We start from the raw sequence: 17,070 nt of genomic DNA, 5'->3' as shown, positions 1-17,070 counted from the left end.
GAAGAATCTAGCGAATATCTTCAGCTCCCTATGTATCACTTGCGTAGGCACTGCGAAGACTAGATTAGACCAATTACAGAGATATTAAAGCAGTCAGTCTTGCCGTGTTCCACACGCAGCTCCAACAGTAAGCTAGCCAAGCATGTGGAACAATGATAAGTATCCTTTTCCATGCACTTCACAGTGGTGTGTTGAATAAGTACAGGGGCTGGACAAAAATATGGGGACAGCAAACACACAACACATTACAATGGCTGATACGGTGTAGGAAACCAGTTGGCATTCAAAAGAGCGTCCACGTGTCTCGAAATGGACAAATACAGGTTCATTCTACCTGCAAACTAGTTTCAAGTGCAGGTAACAATGATGGAATTGGATTACAATCACGAACACTTCTCTCTAAAGTAAACGACAAAGGATAAGTATATTGAGATCTAGAGACTGCAGTGGCCAGAGGAGATGTGACTATTCATCCTTGTGTTCACAAAAGTAGTCATGGCGATTCGAACTGTTTGACCAGGACCCTGTCGTCTTGAAACGCTCCATCACCACTGGGGAACAAACGTTGCACCATGGGATGGACATGATCAGCCAAAATGATCACACACACTGGGGTGACAGAAGTCATGAGACAGCGATATTTACAGCTACATATGGCGACAGTATCGCGTACAAAAGTTATAAAAGGGTAGTTAACTGGCGGAGCTGTCATTTGCATTCAGGTGATTCATATGAAAAGATTTCCGACGTGGTTATGGCCACACGACGGGAATTAACAGACGTTGAACGCGGAATGGTACTTGTAACTGGACTCATAGAACACTCTATTTCGAAAATCATTAGGGAATTCAATATTCCTAGATCCACAGTGTCAAGAGTGTGCCGAGGATACCAAATTTAAGGCATTAGCTGTCACCACGGACAACGCAGTTGCCGACGGCCTTCACTTAACGACCGAGTCCGTGGCGTTCGCGTAGAATTGTCAGTGCTAATACACAAGTTACACTGCGTGAAATAACCGCAGAAATCAATGTGGGATGCAAGACGAACGTATACATTAGGAGAGAGCAGCGAAATGTGGCGTTAATGGACTATGGCAGCAGACGACCGTTTGCTACACGGTTTCTAGGGTTGAAGTGTGGTTTAGATCCCACGAAGCCATGCACCCAAGTTGCCAACAAGGCACGGTGAAACTGGTGATGGCTCGACAATGGTGTGGGCTGCGTTTACTTGGAATGGTTATGTTCGGCTGCGCGGAGACCATTTGGAACCATTCATGGACTTCACGTTTCCAAACAACGATGGAATTCACCAGGCCACAACTGTTCGTGGTTGGTTTGAAGAATATTCTGGATATTTCGAATGATGTGGCCACCCAGATAGCCCAAAATGAATTCCATCGAATATTTATGGGACATACAGGGTGTTTCAAAAATGACCGGTATATTTGAAACGGCAATACAAACTAAACGAGCAGCGTTTGTTGCAATATGCTTGAGACAACAGTACATTTTCAGGCAGACAAACTTTCGAAATTACAGTAGTTACAATTGTCAACAACAGATGGCGCTGCGGTCTGGGAAACTCTATAGTACGATATTTTCCACATATCCACCATGCGTAGCAATAATATGGCGTAGTCTCTGAATGAAATTACCCGAAACCTTTGACAACGTGCCTGGCGGAATGGCTTCACATGCAGATGAGATGTACTGCTTCAGCTGTTCAATTGTTTCTGGATTCTGGCGGTACACCTGGTCTTTCAAGTGTCCCCACAGAAAGAAGTCACACGGGTTCATGTCTGGCGAATAGTGCTCTATAGTACGATATTTTCCACATATCCACCATGCGTAGCAATAATATGGCGCAGTCTCTGAATGAAATTACCCGAAACCTTTGACAACGTGCCTGGCGGAATGGCTTCACATGCAGATGAGATGTACTGCTTCAGCTGTTCAATTGTTTCTGGATTCTGGCGGTACACCTGGTCTTTCAAGTGTCCCCACAGAAAGAAGTCACAGGAGTTCATGTCTGGCGAATAGGGAGGCCAATCCACGCCGCCTCCTGTATGTTTCGCATAGCCCAAAGCAATCACACGATCATCGAAATATTCATTCAGGAAATTAAAGACGTCGGCCGTGCGATGTGGCCGGGCACCATCTTGCATAAACCACGAGGTGTTCGCAGTGTCGTCTAAGGCAGTTTGTACCGCCACAAATTCACGAAGAATGTCCAGATAGCGTGATGCAGTAATCGTTTCGGGTCTGAAAAATGGGTCAATGATTCCTTTGGAAGAAATGGCAGCCCAGACCAGTACTTTTTGAGGATGCAGGGACGATGAAACTGCAACATGGGGCTTTTCGGTTCCCCATATGCGCCAGTTCTGTTTATTGACGAAGCCGTCCAGGTAAAAATAAGCTTCGTCAGTAAACCAAATGCTGCCCACATGCATATCGCCGTCATCAATCCTGTCCACTATATCGTTAGCGAATGTATCTCGTGCAGCAATGGTAGCGGCGCTGAGGGGTTGCCGCGTTTGAATTTCGTATGGATAGAGGTGTAAACTCTGGCGCATGAGACGATACGTGGACGTTGGCGTCATTTGGACCGCAGCTGCAACACGGCGAACGGAAACCCGAGGCCGCTGTTGGATCACCTGCTGCACTAGCTGCGTGTTGCCCTCTGTGGTTGCCGTACGCGGTCGCCCTACCTTTCCAGCACGTTCATCCGTCACGTTCCCAGTCCGTTGAAATTTTTCAAACAGATCCTTTATTGCGTCGCTGTTCGGTCCTTTGGTTACATTAAACCTCCGTTGAAAACTTCGTCTTGTTGCAACAACACTGTGTTCTAGGCGGTGGAATTCCAACACCAGAAAAATCCTCTGTTCTAAGGAATAAACCATGTTGTCCACAGCACACTTGCACGTTGTGAACAGCACACGCTTACAGCAGAAAGACGACGTATAGAATGGCGCACCCACAGACTGCGTTGTCTTCTATATCTTTCACATCACTTGCAGCGCCATCTGTTGTTGAAAATTGTAACTACTGTAATTTCGAAAGTTTATCCGCCTGAAAATGTACTGTTGTCCCAAGCATACTGCAACAAACGGTGTATTTCTATCGCTGCTCGTTTAGTTTTTATTGCCGTTTCAAATATACCGGTCATTTTTGAAACACCCTGTAATTATCAGGTCGTGCACAAAATCCTGCACCAACAATAGTATCACAACTATGAACATCTATAGACGCAGCATGGATCAATATTTTTGCAGAGGACTTCCAACGACTTATTGAGTCCATGACACATCTAGTTGCTGCAATACTCCCGCCAAAAGGAGGCCCCACACGATATTAGGAGGTACCCCATACTATTGTCACCCCAGTCTAAACCTTCGCTATAATACGACCTTGCGCAGTAACCATGTGCCCCCTGGAATACCACGATATGGCTGGCCAAATCATCACCGAAATCCTGTCATATTTCACTCTTGGAGAGTTAACTGGGCACAATTTGGAAATACTGTGCAACAAGACTCATCCTTCTACCCTACTTTCTTCCATTGCATCCAGGTTCAAAATGACTCTCAGCACTATGGGACTTAACTTCTGAGGTTACCAGTCCCCTCGAACTTGGAACTACTTAAACCTAAGGACATCGCACACATCCATGCCCGAGGCAGGATTCCAACCTGCGACCGTAGCGGTCGCGCGGTTCCAGATTGTAGCGCCTAGAACCGGCCGGCTTTGATGTGTGTAATTCAAGTCTAAAGGCACCATCATAATCTCTTCAAGGCACTACGGGAACGTCAGAGAACTTAAAACACGAATTCGTCTACACATACAGCACCATCCCCGGCCGGCTTGCATCCACGTTTTATGGCTTCGGCACCACGTTTCCCTGTTACGGTGCACTTGCACACCTGAAGAGTGGATTTGGATTTCATCTCGCCCTGAAATTTCCTCCTTATATTGCTATCTTCGTGTTGTTTTGGTGCTGAAAACGTCTCGAGTGCGACATTCGGTTCTGCACACTATTGTCCGCGTTGTGACTTGGCAGATGATGTTTTTCCGCTTTCCATGTTTGCGGTATAAAACTTCGATGTGGTGCCTCTTGAAACACAAAGCATTTCGACTTCCTTGGTTACGGAAGCACCTACCATGTGAGCAACAACAATTTGCCCACTTCCGAATTCACTTAGCTCCGACATAATGCAATACCAACCACATGGAGCATTGTTCTGGCCACGACTGATACATGCAACGTATTGAGGTGCCGTTCGTGATCAAATAGAACACTGCAACCTGCAGACTTGGCTATCACTAGCATTTACGTTAAAGTATGTACACACATCAAAAAAAGTTTTTCATCAGGCCGGTTCACAGAACTCCTAAAGATAGACGTCGATTGTGGATGTTGTATCAGACACACAGTCCCTTTGACTGTTCAGAGATGCCACTAAACCTGCCCAAAGATGTAAACAACCATGCACGAGCAGCGCCTATTCGACGGAGGGGGTCCGACAGCCGATCACTTCCAGTCATTCCACCAGGAAGGAGGTACACTGCTCGTGTTGCCTGTTCAAAAATGTTCAAATGTGTGTGAAATCTTATGGGACTTAACTGATAAAGTCATCAGTCCCTAAGCTTACACACTACTGAACCTAAATTGTTCTAAGGACAAACACACACACCCATGCCCGAGGGAGGACTCGAACCTCCGCCGGGACCAGCCGCACACGTGTTGTCTGTAATTTAACCATGCCTAGACAGTCAATACCGCAGTTTTATCGTGTCCGCATTGTTACTCTGTGCCAGGAAAGGCTCTCAATAAGGGAAGTGTCCAGGCGAGTCGGAGTGAACCAAAGCCATGTTGTTCGGATATGGAGGAGATACAGAGGGACAGGAATTATCAATGACATGCCTCGCTCAGGCTGCCCAAGGGCTATTACTGCAGTGGATGACCGCTACCTATGGATTGATGCTCGGAGGAACCCTGACAGCAACGCCACCCTGTTGAATAATACTTTTCGTACAGCCACAGGACGTCGTGTTACGACTCAAATTGTGCGCAATAAGCTGCATGATCCGCAACTTCAACTCCCGACGTCCATGACAAGGTCCATATTTGCAACCACGACACCATGCAGTGCGGTTCAGATGGGCCCAACAACATGCCGAATGGACCGCTCAGGATTGACATCACCGATGAGTTTCGCATATGCCTTCAACCAGACTGTCGTCGGAGACGTGTTTGAAGGCAATCCGGTCAGGCTGAACGCCTTAGACACACTGTCCAGCGAGCGCACCAAGGTGGAGGTTCTCTACTGTTTTGGTGTGGCATTATGTGGGGCCGACGTACGCCGTTGGTTGTCATGGAAGGCGCCGTGACGGCTGTATGATACGTGAATGCCATCCTCCGACCGATAATGCAGCCATATCTGCAGCGTATTGGCAAGGCATTCGTCTTCATTGACGACACTTCTCGCCCCCATCGAGCACATATTGTGAATGACTTCCTTCAGGATAACGACATCGCTCGACTAGAGTGTCCAGCATGTTCTCCAGACGTGAACCCTATCGAACATGCCTCGGATAGATTGAAAAGGGCTGTTTATGGATGACGTAACCCATCAACCATTCTGAGGGATCTACGTCAGATCGCCGTTGAAGAGTGGGACAATCTGGACGAACAGTGCCTTGATGAACTTTTGGATAGTATGCCACGACGAATACAGGCATGCATCAGTGCAAGAGGAAATGCTACTAGGTATTAGAGGTACCGGTGTGTACAGCAATCTGGACCACCACCTCTGAAGGTCTCGCTGTATGGTAGTACAACATGCAATGTGTGGTTTTTATAAGCAGTAAAAAGGGCGGAAATGGTGTTTGTGTTGATCTCTATTCCAGTTTTCTGTACTGATTCCGTAAGTCTCGGAACCGAGGGGATGCAAAATTTTTTTTTATGTGCGTATTTCTCGCGGTATTTCCGTATTTTCGTCTGTGTGCAAGCTCTTCTCTCAACTCAGGGGAGCTCCAGGAGACATATATACTATAGCAGCGACTGGTTGTTATTGAAAGCTAGTATGGCACTGTTTTGATTGTCCGAGAATAGTTAGTTTATTTATGCCTTTGCAATAACTGTGTAGTTATGGCGGCTGTGTGCAGAGTGCGCTGTACGTACCTTGTGCTCCCTATGCGCCGTCACGCTGCGGGACAGCGCGAGCGCCGCCGCCGCCCACAGCACGAGTAGCGTCGCCATCGGCGCCTGCAACCAATCACAACATTTAGGCACACGCTCAAAGCGTACCACAATATTTTTATTCTATGGAAAATAAACGACTATAACTAATACTGTCGCTCATCTGTTAACATATACTTGAAACCAGGCAGTTTACGCTGTAAATCTACATTAGGAACAATATACAGGGGTGTTTTAGCTACCCCGACCGCTGAGTTTTATGCAACTCGCAACGCCCTCAAATACCATATACAATATTTTCGTATTCTCTTGCTTTCTGTGCCCAGACTATTAGCCTTACAGAAAAAAATGAACATATCTTTTTGTAGGAAATTTATTGTAGTTAAATTTTGTACTGGGATATGTTTTTCGTAGAGGCTGTAGTTTTCGAATTATTCAAGAAAAACGTACACTTTTTTCTTTATAACTCGAAAATTGTGCCGCGCGGGATTAGCCGAGCGGTCTCAGGCGCTGCAGTCATGGACTGTGCGGCTGGTCCCGGCGGAGGTTCGAGTCCTCCCTCGGGCATCGGTGTGTGTGTTGTACTTAGGATAATCTAGGGTAAGCTTAGGGACTGATGACCTTAGCAGTTAAGTCCCATAAGATTCCACACACATTTGAACATTTTTTTCCAAAATTGTGGTCTCCAGCGAAAACGTATCACAGTACAAAATGAAGCTACATTAAATTTCCTACAAAATGGTCCTGTTCACGTTTACTATAGGACTAATAGTTTGTGTGTAGCGAGTGAAAAAATATTTAAATCATGTTGGTAGTAGTTGAGGGCTTTGTGTGACGCATAAAGCCGATAGGTAGGGGCAGATGAATCTCCCTATATATATATATATATATATATATATATATATATATATATATATATATATATATATATATATATATATATATACTCCTGGAAATTGAAATAAGAACACCGTGAATTCATTGTCCCAGGAAGGGGAAACTTTATTGACACATTCCTGGGGTCAGACACATCACATGATCACACTGACAGAACCACAGGCACATAGACACAGACAACATAGCATGCACAATGTCGGCACTAGGACAGTGTATATCCACCTTACGCAGCAATGCAGGCTGCTATTCTCCCATGGAGACGATCGTAGAGATGCTGGATGTAGTCCTGTGGAACGGCTTGCCATGCCACTTCCACCTGGCGCCTCAGTTGGACCAGCGTTCGTGCTGGACGTGCAGACCGCGTGAGACGACGCTTCATCCAGTCCCAAACATGCTCAATGGGGGACAGATCCGGAGATCTTGCTGGCCAGGGTAGTTGACTTACACCTTCTAGAGCACGTTGGGTGGCACGGGATACATGCGGACGTGCATTGTCCTGTTGGAACAGCAAGTTCCCTTGCCGGTCTAGGAATGGTAGAACGATGGGTTCGATGACGGTTTGGATGTACCGTGCACTATTCAGTGTCCCCTCGACGATCACCAGAGGTGTACGGCCAGTGTAGGAGATCGCTCCCCACACCATGATGCCGGGTGTTGGCCCTGTGTACCTCGGTCGTATGCAGTCCTGATTGTGGCGCTCACCTGCACGGCGCCAAACACGCATACGACCATCATTGGCACCAAGGCAGAAGCGACTCTCATCGCTGAAGACGACACGTCTCCATTCGTCCCTCCATTCACGCCTGTCGCGACACCACTGGAGACGGGCTGCACGATGTTGGGGCGTGAGCGGAAGACGGCCTAACGGTGTGCGGGACCGTAGCCCAGCTTCATGGAGACGGTTGCGAATGGTCCTCGCCGATACCCCAGGAGCAACAGTGTCCCTAATTTGCTGGAAAGTGGCGGTGCGGTCCCCTACGGCACTGCGTAGGATCCCACAGTCTTGGCGTGCATCCATGCGTCGCTGCGGTCTGGTCCCAGGTCGACGGGCACGTGCACCTTCCGCCGACCACTGGCGACAACATCGATGTACTGTGGAGACCTCACGCCCCACGTGTTGAGCAATTCGGCGGTACGTCCACCCGGCCTCCCGGATGCCCACTATACGCCCTCGCTCAAAGTCCGTCAACTGCACATACGGTTCACGTCCACGCTGTCGCGGCATGCTACCAGTGTTAAAGACTGCGATGGAGCTCCGTATGCCACGGCAAACTGGCTGACACTGACGGCGGCGGTGCACAAATGCTGCGCAGCTAGCGCCATTCGACGGCCAACACCGCGGTTCCTGGTGTGTCCGCTGTGCCGTGCGTGTGATCATTGCTTGTACAGCCCTCTCGCAGTGTCCGGAGCAAGTATGGTGGGTCTGACACACCGGTGTCAACAATGTGTTCTTTTTCCATTTCCAGGAGTATATATATACACTGTGTTCTTGTGTATATATATACAATGTGTTCTTTTTCCATTTCCAGGAGTATATATATACACTCCGGGAAATGGAAAAAAGAACACATTGACACCGGTGTGTCAGACCCATCATACTTGCTCCGGACACTGCGAGAGGGCTGCACAAGCAATGATCACACGCACGGCACAGCGGACACACCAGGAACCGCGGTGTTGGCCGTCGAATGGCGCTAGCTGCGCAGCATTTGTGCACCGCCGCCGTCAGTGTCAGCCAGTTTGCCGTGGCATACGGAGCTCCATCGCAGTCTTTAACACTGGTAGCATGCCGCGACAGCGTGGACGTGAACCGTATGTGCAGTTGACGGACTTTGAGCGAGGGCGTATAGTGGGCATGCGGGAGGCCGGGTGGACGTACCGCCGAATTGCTCAACACGTGGGGCGTGACGTCTCCACAGTACATCGATGTTGTCGCCAGTGGTCGGCGGAAGGTGCACGTGCCCGTCGACCTAGGACCGGACCGCAGCGACGCACGGATGCACGCCAAGACCGTAGGATCCTACGCAGTGCCGTAGGGGACCGCACCGCCACTTCCCAGCAAATTAGGGACACTGTTGCTCCTGGGGTATCGGCGAGGACCATTCGCAACCGTCTCCATGAAGCTGGGCTACGGTCCCGCACACCGTTAGGCCGACTTCCGCTCACGCCCCAACATCGTGCAGCCCGCCTCCAGTGGTGTCGCGACAGGCGTGAATGGAGGGACGAATGGAGACGTGTCGTCTTCAGCGATGAGAGTCGCTTCTGCCTTGGTGCCAATGATGGTCGTATGCGTGTTTGGTGCCGTACAGGTGAGCGCCACAATTAGGACTGCATACGACCAAGGCACACAGGGCCAACACCCGGCATCATGGTGTGGGGAGCAATCTCCTACACTGGCCGTACACCTCTGGTGATCGTCGAGGGGACACTGAATAGAAGCACGGTACATACAAACCGTCATCGAACCCATCGTTCTACCATTCCTAGACCGGCAAGGGAACTTGCTGTTCCAACAGGACAATGCACGTCCGCATGTATCCCGTGCCACCCAACGTGCTCTAGAAGGTGTAAGTCAACTACCCTGGCCAGCACGATCTCCGGATCTGTCCCCCATTGAGCATGTTTGGGACAGGATGAAGCGTCGTCTCACGCGGTCTACACGTCCAGCACGAACGCTGGTCCAACTGAGGCACCAGGTGGAAATGGCATGGCAAGCCGTTCCACAGGACTACATCCAGCATCTCTACGATCGTCTCCATGGGAGAATAGCAGCCTGCATTGCTGCGAAAGGTGGATATACACTGTACTAGTGCCGACATTGTGCATGCTCTGTTGTCTGTGTCTATGTGCCTGTGGTTCTGTCAGTGTGATCATGTGATGCATCTGACCCCAGGAATGGGTCAATAAAGTTTCCCCTTCATGGGACAATGAAATCTGGGTGTTCTTATTTCAATTTCCAGGAGTGTATATATATGTGTGTGTGTGTGTGTGTGTGTGTGTGTGTGTGTGTCAGGTGGTTATAATTAACTTGATAGTGTTCCGAGTGCCACTTCTGAGGTCTGTATACATCTCAGAATGCTGAAATATCGAAGGTATGTGGGTATGTTCATTAATCGGCGCGCTTGCGGAGTATGCTGGAAAAACAATAGTTCCACTTTCTGTCACCAGGTGAAAATATGGCGCTGCAAGCATTCAGAATGTGAAATGTTTCCTGTTTTTACGTCAGTATGCTGTTTGTCTCTTGTTGACGAATTTTCATTTCTTTTTTGAAGTGACTGTTGGTGTAATAGGTTAAGAAGTTTGAAGTTTTCCGTACAAAACACAATGGCAATTGAGAAGAAAGGTCGTGCACTTGTGGTAAAATTGTTTTATCAGAACGGTAGCAATAAGATCACTGCGTTGCGGGAATGTCGCCGACAGAAACAACTGCGAAGAGGCCCCACGTCAATAAACAGAATATGATCAAGAAATTCCAAGAAACAGATGAATTAGTGGTACAAGAGGGAGAGAGAGGCGGCTCATTCGCATGATTCCAACAACTGTGTCCACGTCAATATTTTCATGCTAAATGGGGTCATGCCACATGTCGCTTACCAGGCGAACGATCTGCTGCGAGAAGCCTTCGGTAACGACCGCATCATCTCTAGGCAATTTCAAGATGTGTGGCCGTCCAGATCCCCCGACTTAAATCCATGATACTTCTGGTTGTGGGGATATCTTAAAAATCGTGTTTATCAGGGTTTTATCCGGACATCTCCTGATTTGAAGGATAGCACACAACGACGTTCTGGAAACATATCGCTCTGATTACACTGGATACGCAAGTGTCGCCCATGCCGTGTTATGGATAAACATATTGCTGAGTCAGACCATATTGAACATACAGGTACCATATTACTATATTCTAAAACATGTGGCAGAACCACCGTTATCATGTGTTTGATCTTTGATCGTTCCTCCCCTTTTCCTGTGCCCACACCACATTCTGACTGCTTACATCGCCATATTTTCACCTGGCGGCAGAAAGTGGAACTATTATTTTTTCAGCATACTCAGCGAGCGTACCGATTAATGAACATACCTACGATGTTTCAGCGTCCTGCGATGTATGCAGCCCGCAATGCAGCGCTTGGAATACTATCAGTTTAATTATTAAAAATGTCTGTGAAATCTTATGGGACTTAACTGCTAAGGTCATCAGTCCCTAGGCTTACACACTACTTAACCTAAATTACCCTAAGGAGAAACACACACACCCATGCCCGAGGGAGGACTCGAACCTCCGGCGGGACCAGGTATGTATAAACTGTATATTTATATACCAGACCATATGTGCAAAGATTCGAAAAACATTATCTAGAAATACGAGAAAAGGAACGAGAATGAAAGGTTATAAATTGATGGCTACGCCAGTATTATCGTACAGCACAGCGAATACCAAATACCTTAGTAAGACACATGGAACAGAACTGAGATTCTTGAAAGCAGTGGACAGAGAATATACCGATATGAAAATGATATACAGAGACAACTGAATAGAAGATATAACCAGCTAAAGTAAAGGAAAGCGGCTACCACATCTAAAAAGAATATAAGAAGGAAGAATACCAAAAGAAGTTTTGACATATAGACCATATAGTGAAAGAAGGACGGGAAAACAAAGTAAACGGTTACAACTACAGCTGTGTCTGGAAAGGAGAATAACTGTAAACAATGCTGTAGTGCAACATTTGAAATCAATAAAAAGAACTATATTAGGTATACCAGCTGCAGGAATATAAATAAAATGCATCATAATTGCTTTTATTGGCATAAATTTTTTTTTACCACGGCTATAATGATGACAGTTGTCGTTTATACAAAGACTGAGTAAGTTGCCCTGGAGTGCTTGAAACAAAACAATTATCATCTTTACATCACATACACAATGGCTAAAGAGAACGCAATGTCTTTATACATGGCTATTCATAAGTACCTCTGGAGTTACAGAAGATACCTGCGCAAAAACTATAAGACCTGCAGAAAATAAACAGGCTTCAGTGGATACGGCATCTCATCAAGTTCTTAACTCACATTACAGGTGTCTAATATGGGAACAGTTCGTGACGCAGCAAACGTCAACACGTGCGTGGAATTCATTGGAAGTTGCTAACAAAAGTTCCTCGGGAAGGCGCCACGGCAGCCCGCTTCAAATCTGTTCTTTGGGCTGTCCGTCTGCAGGCGCGAACTAATGGGTTAGTGCGTAAGTTCGCAGCGTCTTTCCGTAATTTTAATAAGCACAACAGATATGCATAGCAGAGACTTTAATCATCTATAATACTTTCTCCTTCAGTATTTACAACAGTCTGCCAATGCTGGGGTAACTTTTCGAGTCTGCGACTATAGAAATCACGTGGCTTTGAACGAAGATCTCGTCAAGCCATGTTCGGAGCGTGTTTTCATCCGGAAAGAAAGTTCCATGAAAGTTGTTCGACAGAGAACGGAAAAGGTGAAAATCTTAGGGCGCAAGATCAGATGAATAAGGCGAGTGCAAAATGACTTCCAACCAAGTTCCTGTACAGAGTTTTTTCTCGGTCTAGCAGAATTTGAGTGGGTGTTATCGTCGACCAATATCATTTAATGCTGTCTTCCTGGTCGCTGTTCTTGGTCTGGGTCTCGGTTGTTCACAATAAATGCAAGCAGTATTGGTTATATCACGGGGAAGCAATTCGTAGTATGTCACATGGTCGCTGTTCCACTAGATGCGTAAATTATCTGTTGTGGATGCGAGCAGGTATTTGTGCGGGGAGTTTCTGCTTTGTTTGAGCTCAATCATTCCTTTCTTTTCCTTACGTTGGCATAAGAACATGATTTCTCGTCACCAGTAACGATACAAGATTTGAAAGCTAGATGTATCTCACGAGCCAATTGATGACGAGCAAGCAGAATATACATATGGCCACCCACTGATTTTTATGATTTTGGCTCGGAGCATGCGGTACGCATATACCCGATTTTTGAACCTTCGTCATCACATGCAAATATCGCATGATGGTGGAATGATGACAGTCCGTCACATTTGCCAGCTCTCAAGTATACTGATTGGTATCATTGTGGATCAATGCGTTTAAACGATCTTCATCAAATCCCGAAGAACTTCCTGAAAGTGAAGTGTCACTAATGTCAAAACGATCCTCTTTAAAACGAAAAAACCATTTTCTTGCCGTGCTCCGTCTAATGGCATTATTCCCCTATGCGGCGTAAATGTTTCTGGCTACTTCAGCTGCTGTCACCCCTCTATTGAACACAAACATAGAGTATGTCGGAAATGTTCCGCTTTCTCCATTCCATATTCTAGCGTCCACAGCTCCACCCACTATTTCCAAATGACAAAATGACAAGATATAAACTCCAATAGCAACAGTGAGTTACAAATAAAAAATGACAACCGATAAATAAAATAATAGCAACCGGGAGATCAACATACAAAACAAAAACGTTATGAACTTATTCTCCAACTTAATAATTCGATGCAACAATACGGAGAAGATGGTTTGTCTACATGTAGTGAGACACCTCTCCCCTAGTGAACTACGTCACGGCGAGTATTACGAATTCTCTGATACGTGTCATTTTTTCTGTATGTCCTGTAGTTTTCGCAAATCTTGTTCTGAAAGCCTGGAAGTATTTACAAGTAACACAACAGTAATGATAATCTAAGGACCACGTCGCTCGGTGTTAATTATTACTTTGAGACAAATGGAATATTAGCAGACAATTTGTTAGTACATTTCATAAATAAGTGGTATGTGGTCAATGAATGGAATCCAGTCAATCGCTATTTTCACGCTGTGTGTGTAAGGCAACAAGTACCGGTGGTGTGTGTTGCTTGCAGCAAGTCTGGGTTGGACCAGACGTTTAATAGCAATGACCTTGAAGTGGCACGAATAGTTTTTGCTGGAGTTGCAGGGGCACGATAAGGCTGTAGTTCATCCGGCACTAGCCATTCAAGTCCAGAAACACTACCTGTTTCCCTTTGATCAAGGATGCAATGGCTGTTGCCACGCAGATAGGAACTTTACCACGCTGTTACAAAAAATGACCAATTCGAAACTATTTCCCACACTGTGATAAGCATCCAATTGTGTAGAACCTGTATTTATTTCGAAATCATCCACATTTAATAGTTTGAGCTCAAACCAGGAAAAACAGATATGACCATTTCACAACTATCACTAAATTGCACAAAAGTAATAAGGCTGTCTGCTACAAAACATTTGTCGGGCGTTCGTCGAGTTCGCATCGGACAGTCTGAGTGCCGCACCTTATAACGTGGCCGGCCGAAGTGACCGAGCGGTTCTAGGCGCTTCAGTCTGGAACCGCGCGACCGCTACGGTCGCAGGTTCGAATCCTGCCTCGGGCATGGATGTGTGTGAGATGTACTTAGGTTAGTTAGGGTTAAGTAGTTCTAAGTTCTAGTGTACTGATGACCTCAGATGTTAAGTCCCATAGTGATCAGAGCCATTTGAACCATTTTTGAACTTACAACGTGACTCGCCACTCCATGAAACAATTTTTATCCTTTGCCCCATGTAACAATGATAGCGCTGTTTGCAGATTGTAAGCGACATGGCTCATTCACACTTGTGGTCAGTGGCTTTTGCAAATTGGAAATTTTTGGTAAGTTCCTATGGGACCAAACTGCTGAGGTCATTGGTCCCTGGGCTTACACTACTAAATCTAACTTAAACTAACTTACGCTAAGGACAACATATGCACCCATGTTCGACGAACTGACTTTTGCGTCGTAGTACGACCATGAAAATATTGTCCTATCACGGTTCGACGATTTTTTACGTCGCCAATCTCTGGAAGTGAGGTACAACCTACCGAAGTAGCTGACAAAGCTGTTTGATGACTCGTTCATAAAGTATGAGGTACACCTCGGTGGTCCCCGCCAGTTCGTTCATTAGGTATTAGGAGAGATATTGGGTGAAATGCCCCATTATTAAATAAATGGAGCAGCTGATTCCATTGTTGGCATAAGCGTCGTCTTTCCTACTGGAGACTGCTGGAGTATACAGAGAGGTCCGCCGCTGTGGCCGAGCGGTTCTAGGCGCTTCAGTACGGAACCGCACAGGTTCGAATCCTGCCTTGGGCACGGGTGTGTGTGATGTCCTTAGGTTAGTTAGGTTTACGTAGTTCTAAGTCTAGGGGACTAATGACCTCAGATGTTAAGTCCAATAGTACTTAGAGCCATTTGAACCATTTGAAGTATGCGGAGACTTTACGTTACACAGCGTTTTTTGGTCTTGTTCAGATCCCACAGCCAGGAGTGAGATCATACTATTTCTTTCTTGCTCTTTTTGATGACCACTATAAGGTGATGGTCAATACACGGTAGTGGTAACTGAGATCATCGAAGTTCAAAGATCTACGAGGGTGTGCTGAAAATAGCGCCTCCGAATTATCTGTGTGAAAACTCTGAAACACTGTTAAATAATATAAACGTCAGTAACAGTCGACATTTTTATTTTTCATGTCTACATATTTGCAGCCCTCAGCCGCTAGAAGGCTCCGAATTGTAGCGTATCACATGGTGATATGTAACGTAACTACACTCATGCTCATAAATTAAGGATAATTCTGACACATGGTGGGCGGTTTGCGGGTTTAGATCACCTCGGGGTATGACCATGCGGTGCATTTGACCTGTGGTCGTCGCACGGTGGCTCTGGCAACAATCCACATACACAGAGGTGTATTCGTGCATATCACAGTACGAGACAGAGAGTAAGTGTGCAGACGTTTTCAGACGGGCTAATGGTGACTGCTGAAAATGGCTCAGAGAACACATATTGATGACATAGTGAGGGGTAGAATACTAGGGTGACTGGAGGCTGGTCAAAGACAGCAGGTCGTAGCACGGGCCCTTCGGGTGCCACAAAGTGTGATCTCAAGATTATGGCAACGATTCCAGAAGACAGGAGACGTGTCCAGGTGTTACAGTACGGGACATCCACAGTGTACAACACCACAAGAAGACCGATATCTCACCATCCGTGCTCCCAGACGACCACGGAGTACTGCAGGTAGCCTTGCTCTGGTCCTTACCGTAGCCACTGGAACAGTTGTCTGCAGACACAATGTCTACAGACGACTGAACAGACATGGTTTATTCGCCCGGAGACCTGCAAGGTGCATTCCACTGACCCCTGGACACAGGAGAGCCTGTAAAGCCTGGTGTCAAGAACACAGTACATGGTCATTGGAACAGTGATCCCAGGTTATGTTTACGGACGAGTCCAGGTATAGTCTGAACAGTGATTCTCGCCGGGATTTCATCTGGCGTGAACCAGGAACCAGATACCATCCCCTTTATGCCCCTTGAAAGGTCCCTGTATGGCGGTCGTGGTTTGATGGTGTGGGGTGGGATTATGATTTGTGCACGTGCACCCCCACACGTCTTTGACAGAGGAACTGTAATAGGGTAGGTGTATCGGGACGTCATTTTGCATCAGCATGTCAGCCTTTTCAGGGGTGCAGTGTGTCCCACCTTCCCCGTGATGGATGATAATGCACGGCCCCACCGAGCTGCCATCGTGGAGGAGTACCTTGAAACAGAAGGTATCAGGCGAATGGAGTGGCCTGCCTGTTCTACAGACCTGAACCCCATCGAGCACGTCTGGGATGCTCTCGGTCGACGTATCGCTGCACGTCTTCATACCCCTACGACACTTCAGGAACTCCAACAGGAACTGGTGCAAGAATGGGAGGCTATACCTCAGCAGCTGCTCGACCACCTGATCCAGAATATGCCAACCCATTGTGCGGTCTGTGTACATATGCATGATGATCATATACCATACTGATGTCGGGGTACATGCGTAGAAGCAGTGGCGTTTTGTAGCACATGTGTTTCGGGACGGTTTTCGCAACTTACCACCAATACCGTGGACTTACAGATCTGTGTCGTGTGTGTTCCCAATGTGC

General features: G+C 46.8%; 1 protein-coding gene across 2 annotated transcripts in view; it reads right to left on the bottom strand.

Annotated features, from left to right (window-relative positions):
* The window catches only part of LOC126298724 (uncharacterized), a 347,448-nt gene that overhangs the window by 141,079 nt on the left and 189,299 nt on the right, over positions 1-17,070 (bottom strand). For both annotated transcript variants that reach the window (XM_049990153.1, XM_049990154.1), the window contains exon 2: positions 6,184-6,267. In XM_049990153.1, the coding sequence (XP_049846110.1) occupies positions 6,184-6,261 (78 nt within the window). In that variant the 5' untranslated portion in view covers positions 6,262-6,267. The remainder of the gene's footprint in view (positions 1-6,183; positions 6,268-17,070) is intronic.

Source organism: Schistocerca gregaria, chromosome X, assembly GCF_023897955.1.
Source record: "Schistocerca gregaria isolate iqSchGreg1 chromosome X, iqSchGreg1.2, whole genome shotgun sequence".
In the NCBI taxonomy this organism is placed as follows: domain Eukaryota; kingdom Metazoa; phylum Arthropoda; class Insecta; order Orthoptera; family Acrididae; genus Schistocerca; species Schistocerca gregaria.
This window is presented reverse-complemented; position numbering and strand designations above follow the sequence as displayed.